The sequence below is a fragment of the Acanthochromis polyacanthus genome, chromosome 21, assembly GCF_021347895.1.
Source record: "Acanthochromis polyacanthus isolate Apoly-LR-REF ecotype Palm Island chromosome 21, KAUST_Apoly_ChrSc, whole genome shotgun sequence".
Lineage (NCBI taxonomy): Eukaryota > Metazoa > Chordata > Actinopteri > Pomacentridae > Acanthochromis > Acanthochromis polyacanthus.
This window is the reverse complement of record NC_067133.1, coordinates 24732564-24745759: the sequence shown is the minus strand read 5'-3', so window position 1 is coordinate 24745759 and position 13196 is coordinate 24732564. Positions and strand designations below refer to the sequence as shown.

Sequence of the window (13196 nt, the reverse complement as noted above, 5' to 3'; positions counted from 1 at the left end):
TTTCAAATATCAATTATCGGCCTCTTTGATTATTCAGTCAACCCTCAGTGTCAACACAACTGGCTGAATGTTTACCACAGGGTCTTCTGCAGTAGGAATACTACTATTTCAGGTAGATGAGATGCAAAGCTGGCCAAAATATAAATATAAAGCCACATGAAAACAGACACAAAGCAGCAACCAGAGGGATGTGAAAGCTGGAGGTCTGGGAATGACACAACAAGCAAACGTGGGCCACAAGCGCAGGGCAAGAGGCGCCTTACCGAAGAAATCATCACGGACTGGAGGCAAAAGAAGAAGAAGAAGAGGAGAGAAAAAGGAGTGGGCATAGATTAGAGAAGAGCCAGAAAAAGAGAAGAACAGGAGGAGAGGGGATGCTGATAGCAAGCGTTTAACTTTAGCACAGAAGCTGCAAACTGAACTTCATCCTGAAATACGAATCAAAAACAGAGCAGATTTCTGTGACCCAGGAGTTGACTTATTCAAAAATATTGATTCTATTCTATGTTTTTCAAATGTTTTATGGTGTAATTAAATATAGGTGAACATGAAAACAGGTACAGCTTGTGCTAATCACTAAATATAAATAAAATCTCACTACAAATTTAAAGAAATTAGAAAAAAAAAACTGCTCCAGTCCATATTTAATGATAGTTGCATCATGATAATTTCTAAATTTCCAATTGCTCGACCAAGCAAGTAAATGAATATATTAATAATTGCCACTTCATTTCAGTGCAGTTCTCTGATTTGAGTGATAGCTGCTTTTTACATGTGGAGTCTGGAGAGTAGAGAGGAGTTAAGAGAGTAAGAGAAAAAGGAAAGCATGTTCAGATACACACCTGAGAACTCGCCTATGGGTGTCACCAGCAGAAGCACATAAAAGGGGGAAAAAGAAACGGGTGAGAGGTTAACAGATGGACAAGAGAATGGCTCAAACTTCTGTTAATCTTTCTGCTGCATCAAATTCAGGGCGATGAAATCAAAACCCGAAGCAATCCAAATCCTAGAAAAGAAACGAGTATTCCCCCAAAGACTCGACTCCCGAAATGGGGAGTGATGTCTAAGATAAATAATAAAACAAAGTGCACTGAATATCCGATAAATATGAAAAGAAATAGACAAATTAATGATTAACCATCTGAACCTCCAATCCTACCCAAAGTATGATATGTTTGTTTAAAATTACACCATTTATCAACTGTAAAAACAGAAAATAACCATTGGATTTTCATCTTTCCAATAGTCCATAAAATAGTCACCTATAACATGCCGTTTCCTTGGAAACCTGAGCAAATCTAAGCCTGAAATCACTTATTCTGCATGTCTGAAAATTCCTCAAAAAATAATGATTTGCATTAATCAGATTCTGTAAAAAGCAAAAACTTCTGAGTTCTTTGGTGTGAAATTATTGGTGACTCAGCTGCAACCAACAACCACATGACAAACATTGTGGGACTGTTTAATTGAATTAGACTGAACTGCAGGCTGTGTTTACACAAAGTAAATAGCGAACAAGTATGGAAAAATCTTTAAAATTTAGGTTGTAAAACATCTAAAATATGTAGAGTCTATAGACATATAGAGGTATTTTTTTACAGTATTAATAACGCCTGTTGCAGTTGATTCCAGTTGATTTAAATTTCTGTACAATAAACAGTCAAGAAATTAACGATTTTGGCATTTTAACTTTGGTACGCTACAAGGAAAAACATTTTTGAGTTCTCTCTGTTTATTGTCATGGTTGTGCTGTTTCCATAGAGGTGTAGGACTTTGTATTACAGCGAAAATTTTGTCTACTGTGAGTCAAAATGTAACAAAATACAGAACCTGCCTTGGGTTCAGAGGGTTAAAGTAAAAACCTTCAAAATAAACCGCATTAAACAGGTATCTGGCCCATTAACAAAAAAAGAGAGAAAAAAACAAGCAAACATAAATTAAACAAACTGTAAAGGTAACATTGCATGAATGATCTGCTGGGGTTGCACTTCAATGTGCGAGTTTTTTCAGGACCACTGCAGTGATGCAGAGTTGTGCTGCAGCCTTCATGCAAGGAAAAAAATGAATGCAGGGGCACATTCACACAGCCTCACATGGAGCTCGTACCCTGCAGTAATGCAAAGAAAAAATAGATGTTGGCTTTGTGTAGCGCACACATGCATCAGCCCTTATTGTTCCTGCCTTGGAGGTTTACACATATTCCGAGGAATATCACACATCGGCCTGTTAGCATTCAGTACAAATCCAGTTTTACTGTCGCTGTATGAAGGTGAACAACTCGTCTATTTTTCTTGACGAAAATAGAAAGTTGCAACCAGCAAATGACACATTTCGTGGCACAATGTAAGCCTGTCAAATTCAGGTTTCCATAATGAACCAACAAAAATATTTAAATGTGAAGCAAAGCCCATACCTAGTAGCTCTGCACCTGCATCAACATCTCCGATGATGTCTGACTTGGCGTCTTTGATCTCGTGGTAGAGGGAGTCGGTGTTGATGCCGAAGGCCTCGTTAACTATGCCCTGAGAGGGGCTGAAACACACATAAATTAGGATTCAGTCAGACAACGAGCCAAATCTACTTTTACTTGAGTCTATGAGAATATGTCACTTCTTTAACCCTAAGTGGGTCAAAAATGACTCGGTGAGATTGCTTCGTGGTAATATCTTTGTTATGAAGAGTTTTTATCATTTCATTTTCCAGCTATTCCTCAAAAAATCTGTTTTTGACATCATTCCATTCAAATTTTTAAGCAACCATTTATACTTTAAACAAATTGTAATATTTGTATTCCTACCCAAACCTCTTTAACTCCGAAAATATTATATAGAGGGGATGAAGTGCACAGACTTCATCAGAGAGACAGAGAACAGCAACAGCTGGAGGAAAAGAGTGGAAAATGCCAACAAAATGGATGCTGATATTCTTCTGTTGCTGTTCTATATAATACTCCTCTTTTTCAATTATAAAAATGTTCAAAATCTGTTATAAAGTGAAAAATAAACATTTCAAACATGAAATCATTCTTGTGTGGACTAATATATAATACAAACAATAATAAAAAATAATATTCTTAACCAAAATGACAAAAATGGTATAAAAACACATTGATTCTTGTAAGGCTCATTTTGACCCACGTATGGAAGAGTGTAGGATCCAATCACTCGTACATCTAAGGGTTAACGAGAGGCTGCACATGCAGGAGTAACATTTCAATCAAAATTGTAGTGATTTTTGTTTTTCACCTTTAGCAGAAGGATTCAAGAATATTTTGTGGCTTGGAAAATGGTTACTGGTCTTGATTTAATAAGGAAACAACCACATTGATGTGCCTGCATGTTTGAACCTTCATCAAATCGTTTTTCATCAAATCTGCACTTACAGTTGCTGGCAACGCTTAATTCTGACAAAGATCAGTTGAGATGTGATGAATATATATGTAAAATGTAAGTGTTTCATAGTAAATATGCATGAAAGTTCACAAACACGGGTACAGTAAGGCCATTTAAAGCCCTTTAATGAAGTCAGTTGTTTTCGGTACTCTTATTAGATTCTAGTAAAATTCTGGAGATACAAGGTCTTCACTGTTGGTTTACTGTGTATGTAATGTACCTGTTTCCGCCTCCGTACACTCGGGGGTCCACACACATGTCCAGCTCAGGGGTGGAATCAATGATCTCCTGAAATTCTGACCATTCATCGCTGCTTCCCATTCCTGGTATTTACAGCAGAAACACACCAGGATGACACGGTGGATGGACATTTTTATAAAGGTGGACACTAAAAGATGTCCCTATCGACATCTTCTTACCGATGCTGACATTCCTGGTTTCCTGGGAGACTTGCACTTCCATATTCCGGCTGAGACGCTTGGCACTTTTCCTGCGGTTCCCGGATCGCATGACGTCGAACTCGGAGGGTGGCAGGAATCCCTCGTTGATGGGGGTGACGGTGGCAGAGGGGACGGAGGAGGTGGGCGTGTTGGACTTGCTTCCTGTGCTGCTGGGTGTTGCCGCCACCGAGTCGGATTCTGATCCGTCCTCCTTCATGCGTGTGATGAAGCGTTGACATGGGAATGAGAGAAAAATAACATATGAGCATCCTATAATGAAGGCAGACCAACACTTACTTTCCAACTATCACGCAAAACTGCACAACTTCATTGATCTGTAGAAACTGGTTTTAATGGTTTTAAAGCTTTTGCAACTGGTGAAATGATACCAGAGGGAATTTATTATCACTTCACTTTCTTGTTTTGTGGATAATTTTAAGTTTTTGTCAAGACACTGGGAAGAAAACAACATGCTGTTTTATTGCTCACATTTTGGGGAAAAAAAACACGTTTTGTTACTAGATTCCCTCATTTTGCACTACTAATTGTGAAGTTTAACATCCCTTCTTGGGTAATTTTAGCCTTTTCGATGAATAAAAGCCATGGATATAAATACTTCATCTGGTTGTTTGTTCTTGAACTGCTCAGGGAAGATAAAAGGTCAAGTAATCCATATATATTTTCAAAGTGATGGCCTAGAACTGATTTGATAGATCATAACTTCACTGTTCTTACTTCTCTAAATATAGTGTGCACATTAAGTCCTGGATTAAAACCATTGTTGACCTTTTTAAGATGTGCAGCATTCTAACTTCAAAGTGCACATTTTAACCTTTATTTTTGCTCTCAGAACAATATGAATGAATTTACCAGAAAGAGTAACAGCAGGAAAGCAAAGCTCCTTGTTTTTTTTTCTCACATATAAGTACTATATGCCATCAGCTGGAACGATGAGCATAGTTTTTCTTTTAAAAAAAAAAGTACACTTGGAAACACAAGCTTAAGCGACACAAGTGTAAATTAAAACACGACACATGATAGAAGCTCCACGATCACAGAATAAAAGAATCCCACAGTTATAAAAAAAAAGTAAGAAGCTGCATGAAAAAATGGTCCCTGCTTGCTTGAGTCAACTAATCTGCCTTTAAAAGGAGCAGATTTCCAACTGATCTGATATAAAATAGTTCCCTGTGACGTGACACAAGCAGGCGTGGGAGGGAGGTGGTCCACGGCTAGCAGCGGTAAGGCCGGCCCCTTCCCCTTCCACTCCCCGGGCTGCAGCTGTGGTCGTGGAGGAGGACAGGGCCGCCGTCTGTCCCACCTGATAGGCGGAGGTGAAGGTAGGTTGGCCGAGCTCGCTGACCTGCCAGATGTCTTTCCCGGGCATCATCCTAGCCCCCCCGAGACCCCCACGTACCATGCCCTCGCCGCTGGGGTACAGGCTCAACGACGGCGGGCGCTCCGCTTTGCTGCTGGCAGAAAAGAGATGGAGGAGGTGGACACTAACGTGAGAATGACTGTCGCTTATCTATTCATTACATTTAATCTTTCTTTCCTCTGCAGGGCTGCAGCTCATCCTAACATGCATCAGAATCAAGGCACAAAATAGCCTCACATTCCTGGCCATTTCAGAGAGACATTTAAAGGAGCAGCCCAACATTTTGAGAAGTATGCTGAGGTGCTTTCTTGCTGAAAATATTAAATTAAATCCATATAAATGTGAAGTTAATGTCAGTTGCTTTAAATTGAAAACTGGTTTCAACAGCATGACTGGATCCGTCCAACCTTTAAATTTGCCAGGCAAAAAAAAGAGAAATATTTCAACACCTAACCCTCAATAAAATGCTAAAATTGCTCTATTAGAGTTCAATCTTCTGAGATGTAAATTATTGAGCTTTAGATGTGCAGATTTTTTTTATATTTGTAAAGATCTAGTGAAGCTGTTAAACTAACCAGCTTCATACAGTAAAAACACTAAAAATGAGAAATATATCTTAAATTTTACAGTACGTTTCTGTTTGCTGTTTTTAAAAGTTAGAAATCTCTACAATTACATACATTTTCTGTAAATAAACAACCCAACAGATTCCAAATTACATTTATTTCTTAGGTTTCTTTGCAGATCATTTAATATATTATTTATGGTGAATTTTTTCTGCTTTCCAAAATTATAAACATACATTTAATATTTACATAGAAAGACAGTAATTATCCATAATTACATGGTCATACGATCAACTTAACATTTTTCCTCGTAATTGTGATGTAAATCTTACTAGTTACATATTAATGTGTACTTTTACATCTGACTGCTGCAATTTTTCCATACAAGTTAAGTAATGTTTTTGGATAATTTTCAACATAATGTTCCCATATTGTTCCATAGATATTCACATAAGGTATTTATTTATTAAAATAAAACTCTTATTTTGTAAACTGTGGTGTTGATCTACACCAGAGGTGTCAAACTCATTTCAGTTCAGGGGCCACAATCAGCCCAACATGATCTGAAGTGGGCCGGATCAGTAAAATCAGAGCACAATAACTTATAAATAATGACAACTCCACATTTTTCCTTTGTTTTAGTGCAAAAAAGTACAATTCTGAAAATGTGCACATTTAAAGAACTACTTTTTTACAAAACATTATGAACCACTTGAAATTTTTTAAAGAAAAATAAATTCAGTTTCATCAACATTATGCCTCAGTTTATCATTCCCACATTACAACTTCACAGTTTATCTACAAAAAGGTACAAAACTTTTAGTCACAAGTACCTGAAACTGAATGATATAGTGTTTTACTTTATGATCAAAACAACAAAAATCAGACAAAAAAGGACAAAAAACAACAAAAATAAGACAATATTACAAAAATGAGACACAAAATGACAAAAATGAGACACAAAACAACAAAAGTGAGAAACAAACTGAGAAAAAATGAGACAAACAACATGAAACAAAACAAAAAGAGGCAAGAATTAGACCAAAAAAGTTAGAAAGAGACAAAACAATGGATAAATGACAAAAATGAGACAAAAAAAGACAAAAAAGAAACAAAATGACAAAAATTACTCAAAACAACGAATAAAGCAAAACACAAAATGACAAAACTAAGACAAAAACACAGGAAAGACAAAAAGAAAATATAAACAACAAAAACAAGAAACAAAACAACAAAAACATGAGACAAATGACAAAAGTCAGACAAAAAAAGGCAAAAAGCAAGACAAAATATTACAAAAATGAGACACAAAGTAACAAAAGAACAATGCGAAAAATAGTATTTTAGTTGATGATTAAAATAAGTTGTCAAGGTCTAGAAATTATTTTTAAATTTCTAGTTTTACAAATTTGCAATTTACAGTTAATGTCTTCTCTGTGATTTTTCCCTCTGAAAAAGTACAGAGACCTGAACTCGGCCCGCAGGACGACTTCACAAAGTTGTCCCACGGACCGGATTGGACCCTTCAGTGATTCAGTTTTGGCCTGTGGGCCGCATGTTTGACACCCCTGGTCCACACTTTACATTGTAGAAAGGTAAATTTTACGTTTTTTTTGTTTGTTTGGTTTTTTTTTGCTCCTGAGGGGCTCTGCAGAATTATTTGTGAATAGTTGGTTGATATTGTAAATTTTCCAATTAATAATTTTGGAACTGTACTTTATTTGTCTTCCAAAATAGCCACGTGCTAACATTTATCTTCATAATAATTTAGACCAAATTTAGAAAATCAAACTGTTTCACAGTGCAACTTTTAGAAGGCGTTTTACTGTAAATATTGAGGAAAATCTGTAAATAAAATGTTTCTCCCCAAAACATATAAAAATATCTGTAAATGTTGTGTGTATTTTTGTTCTCTATTTGAAATAGGATGTTTTATTTTAACTCGTTAAAGCTGCTCCCAGTCCTATTTTTATCCATATTTTATTTTCTATAGACATGAGAGTGTCTATCCAATTTTAAAAATAAAGTGAATAACAATATTTCCCAAAATGTCAAACTGTTCCTGCAAAGTGTTGGGTCCATTAAAACTTTGAGTTTTTGGACTGTGTAGAGAAAGCAACCAGAGGAAACTCAAAACGTTGCAAGAACTTAACATAGAAATAGAATCTGCAATCAAACCCTTAATTTGATGTGTAATATTATATACAGTACAACAAGGACAGAGCAACTGACAAGCAAGGAAGGTAGATGGACAGACGGACTGGCAGACAAACACATGAGGGAGAAGAAATCTGGAAATTATGCATCACACTGCTCAGCATGACCTTTGATTTATTCCTTATTTCATAATTAATCATGAGAATGCAGCATCCTTAAAACATTACAGGCATCAGTAACTATAGTAAAGCAAATGCATGAAGGAATTCTCCTTTAAACACAGAACATAAAAAGAGTAAGGCAGCATCTCTCAGTCACATTTTAAGTCCAAGCAGGCCCGTTTAGAAGGCAGAGCTGGGGGAAGTTGTGGGACTTTATTGGATTTACCTTTTCCTCCATGTGTGGCGTTGACTGTGCAAACAGCAGCACAGAGAGCAAGCCAGCAAGACAGACAAGACAGACGCTGATTAGAGAAAGACATGCCATGACACAAAAACACACACAAACACATCTCGATGGTGGTTTTTAGGTATTTTTACACACCTAAAGGATTGTTTCCCCTCCTCACATCAAACTGCTTCAGATAACCTGCAGTTTAGCAATGAAGTCTTGTCTTAATAAATAACCCAGTCTGTAAACCTCAACAGGATTCACAATTCAACCAGAAACAGGTCACAACTCTACCTATCAGATTCATTCAGAACTCCAGTAATTCAGACACTTAATGCTTGGATGCATTGGGATTCTTTTCAGCAGACAATGTAGCGGAACTGAATTTTGAAATACAGATATTTTAGGAATTAGTGAACATATTGCAGGACATGACTAATATTCAGAGGCTGCACCAGATGCCCTGCTCCTCATCGTGCTTCATGCACATAGGTTAGGTAACTGCTGAACACTGCAAGCTGGCAAATTAATTCCAAACTCTCCTTTTTTTCAAATTATTTCCCGCATGGCTTGTAATGACTGCAGCTTGTCTTTGTACATAAGCTCCGTCAGCGTACCAGATGCTCATCACGGCTCCTGACAAACAACGCAGCACTGAGCGTGTTGGACAAAACATGAAACATCATCAACAAAACGATGGGTGAAAGTTACAGTTTAACACACAAAGACGCACAACAACAACACACCAACGCACGCACAGAAACCCCACTCACGTTCGTCCACAGCCAGGGGCTTCTGATTGGCTGTTGCTCCCCGCCTGCTGCATTTTGGACCGCTCTATGTGCTCGACGTACGTCTGAATCATCTGAAAGACAAAAAACAACAGTTCATTTTAGAAATTGGAAACGAGGAGAAGAGGAAAATCACATATTTTTAAATAAAATAATAGCAAAAAAGGTCCAGACTGATGATTAAGCATGCATAAGGAATATGATGATTTAATTACAGAATCTATTATATGCAACATTTTTGAACCAAAGGACAAACAGACTGTGAGATTATAGTGCTAAAAGGACCATATTGGGCATTTTGCATAAGAGTACTTATTACAAATTAAACAAGACTTATTCTAAGATGAAGTTGACTGCATTGTTTTAGTGTCATTAGACAAAAAATCAGTAATATCCATTCAGCATATTGTAATCCAAATTCTGCATCTGCTCTTGGTTCTGTTTTCAGAATTTAGAAAATGTTTTTCATGACAGGACAATTACTTTGTTTTTTTTTTCAGAGAGAACACGATCCTATTGACATGTAGAAGTGAGCTTAACCAAATATCATGATTTTCAGCTTAGATTTGATTCAGTTTGTCGACTGAAGAGCCAGTCACAGATGAGTAGTTCCAGGACTGTCAGACAGGTGAAAATCCAACAATTCTTTCTGTTTCGAGAGTAGCTCTGATAAATGGTGTAATTTTGATGATTTTACTCATGGAACGGCACAATTATGTGACGATCGGCGTATGTTTGTCTGTTTTTATGTCCACCTGTCTGTCTGTGTGTCTGTTAGCAACATTATTTAAAAAACTGACAAATGGATTTGAATGAAATCTTCAGGGAAGATGGTGGCACAGCGTCTCTGTAACCATGACAACATGTGAACACTACATCAGCTACCTGTTGGCGATCACATGATTGCGATGCTACTACAAATCAACCATTACAAATTTATCGGGACTCATCCGTCGGAAATGATACAAGGAACAATTGATTAAATTGTGGGGGTGTTTCCGAGTCCCATCACTTCACGCCGCCCACTGCATATTTACTTCACACGATTCTGTATCCATACATGACGTACTTATGCATAACACATGCCTGTGCTAAGCACAAGGCATTTTGTTTGTGGGTACATCTATATTAAATGGCCACATTCTATAGTGCCGTGATTTTTGCCATGAACTTTTTCAAGATTGCAGCCGTCAGAAATGATACAATAACTGAACAGTCTTGTTGGAAGCTGCGCTCTCTGAGGACTTTGCTTTTTTTTTAAAGATAAGATGCCTTTCAAACCTGCTAGCGGGTTTTGTGGTTCAGAGGGCCAAAAATGGTAATGTTATCAGTACTGAAATAATAGGATGTAAGTTTGGTGGAATGTGTGGATAAAAGGGTGGATTTGCTACAAAATATGGCAAAAAATATATTAAAAAGCAGAATTCCCAAGCCAAAGGTTGTCTCACCTCGGTGTGGCGCTGATGCAGAGCGTTGTACTCTTTCTTCGTGTCTGATTCTCGCTCTTCCAGCCGAGTGACTGTGAAACAGACAGACAGCAGTTTAACAGCTAGAAACCAAGAGGGATTTCTCCAGAAGTGAAGTAACACATTCAAATAGCTCTGACTTTAATCCTTTCCAGTTGAACAGTTCACTTTAGAATTTGTCATCAATTAAACGGACAAAAAGCTTAGTTTCATGACCCCTGAACTGGAAAGCTGTGAAATAGGAAAGTCCTAGGACTGTAATTCAAATTTCTATTAAATGTGTATCTATGTTCTGTCAGTATGACAGAAAAAAAACAACAAAAATAACATTTACAGTTAATAGCAAAGAAAACAAAACAGCCAGTTAAATGTGTGTGCTGGTATTAATAAAGTACAGAAAACAGAACAAAAGCAAATCAATGCTTCAGTTCCTCAGTTCAAAACAATCTAAAAATATGTCCTCAGTGTGTCTACTTCCTTTTCCATCTTCCCCAACAGAACTACAAAGAAAATACACTCTCGAGCCTCAATGTTAACTTTTCAGTTATTTGTTTATAAAAAAAACTTCCTGAAGAAGCACAGAGCAATCAAATTAAACCTACTGATAACCTCAAAAAGGTCAGTCTGCTTTCTACAGCCAGATGTGCGGCACGTACAGTAAATACACAGTATACAGATTTATATACAGTTTCTAAATATGTTCACTCACTCTGATCAGAGTAGTTCTTTGTTTTGAGCTCTAGCTGTTTTCCCTGCAGCTCCAGAAACTCCACTTGCATCTGCAGGTCCTTCTTCTCTGCTTCCAACGCATCCTCGAATTCGATGAATTTCTGATAGAAGACAAATGAGCAAAAAACAGAAATCAGTACACTGCACTGATTGTACAACAAGTGGCCAGCTACTTACAGTATACACTACCGTTCAAATGTTTGGGCTCACCCAGACAATTTCATGTTTTCCATGAAAACTCACTCTTTCATTCACGTGTTAACATAACTGCATAAGGGTTTTCTAATCATCAATTATTCTTTCAACACCATTAGCTAACACAATGTAGCATTAGAACACAGGAGTGAAGGTTGCTGGAAATGTTCTTCTGCACCTCTTTGTAGATATTACATTAAAAATCAGTTGTTTCCATCTGGAATAGTCATTTACCACATTAACAATGTCTAGACTATATTTCTGATTAATCTAATGTTATCTTCAGTGAAAAAAAAACACTTTTCTTTCAAAAAAATGGACATTTCTAACTGACCCCAAACTTTTGAACGGTAGTATAGATCTCCCATATTCTGGACTTTGAAGCTGCTGAGTCAAACAGGCGTAACATAGATGTTTTTGATGAGCATACATTACATAATTACATAAATTATAAAAGAATACATATGGAATTAAGTTGTATTAGTGTTAAATTGCAGTACTAATCTACAATATAGAAAACAATGTAAATAAATAAAAGGCACTGAAAGAGAGAGTGCGTCCAAACTTTTGACTGTTAGTGTATATGGATTGAATAGAAAAACAAAAAAACTTTGGTTGCCATGTTTGTTTACAAAACAGGATTATTGTGAAGTCTAAAATATTTCTTGTGCAGGGTCTGTAGAATGGAATGCATCTATAGTGTTCATCAGCTCTCTAAAATACCCCAATTTTTCTCTCAGTATATACCAGAAACTGAGTAGCCATAACAGAGAAGCACAGGGCTGCCTACTTCTTCTCCTTATAAAGCTGTTCACAATGACGTCCTTTTTTCAATGCAGCACGTCCACAAAGTCTTAATACTGTAATCCTCTGACTGCAGGGAGACCTTGGAACCAGCAATATGCAGCAGCAGCTATACAGCACACAAAACAACAACTACTACAATATGAGGGAAAAAACAGGTAATACTGATATCTAAAGTCGCTGTGGAGAACAGCAATCCCTGTTTAATGATTTGTTTTTCGTATGGAGAATGGATCTGAGCAGGAAATTCTGCACCTCTGACAGAAAGAGATCAGTGGAAATAGCATAGAAATCTTTTTGCAGGCTACTTTAACAAGCTTCATCACAAAAACATTAATGAAGGAATGAAAAAGTGGCACGATAAAAAGGTGAATTTTACCATCAAACAGCCCTCTCCTACCAATTTTCTACATATTTTCAATCATCTGTGCTGCATTTTGGTTTTACAGTTTTTATGGTTTTATCGTTTTATGGTTTTGTAGTAACCAATTTGTATTGTTTTGTTTAATCATGCTGATGGAAAGCACTTTGGTCTTCTTACATGTTGCTGTAAAGTGCTCTACAAATAAATTTTGATTGACTGAACATTTCATATATATATATATATATATATATATATATATATATATATATATATATATATATATATATATATAAAAGGATCAGTGGGTTTTGCTTTCTAGTGCTTAAAAATGTGATTTTTCACACATTATGCTATAGGAAAAACACTTTTCTACACAAATAAAAGCAGAGATCATATTGAATGCGTTTGTTTCTGTCTGAAAATGTAATATAGCCTTTATATTAGACAATGGTTCTACTTTCTGAGCAGCCAAGTCGACGCTTCAGAAAATAATATCCTTCATCCTATCCCCTTGGGCTGTGAGC

General features: G+C 36.7%; 1 protein-coding gene across 1 annotated transcript in view; it reads right to left on the bottom strand.

Annotated features, from left to right (window-relative positions):
* The window catches only part of mapk8ip3 (mitogen-activated protein kinase 8 interacting protein 3), a 44806-nt gene that overhangs the window by 25271 nt on the left and 6339 nt on the right, over window positions 1–13196 (bottom strand). Inside the window, 9 exon segments of the mRNA XM_051940949.1 lie at window positions 264–281; window positions 843–854; window positions 2414–2532; window positions 3613–3715; window positions 3812–4040; window positions 5142–5301; window positions 9097–9188; window positions 10563–10633; window positions 11290–11410. Of these exon segments, the coding sequence (XP_051796909.1) occupies window positions 264–281; window positions 843–854; window positions 2414–2532; window positions 3613–3715; window positions 3812–4040; window positions 5142–5301; window positions 9097–9188; window positions 10563–10633; window positions 11290–11410 (925 nt within the window).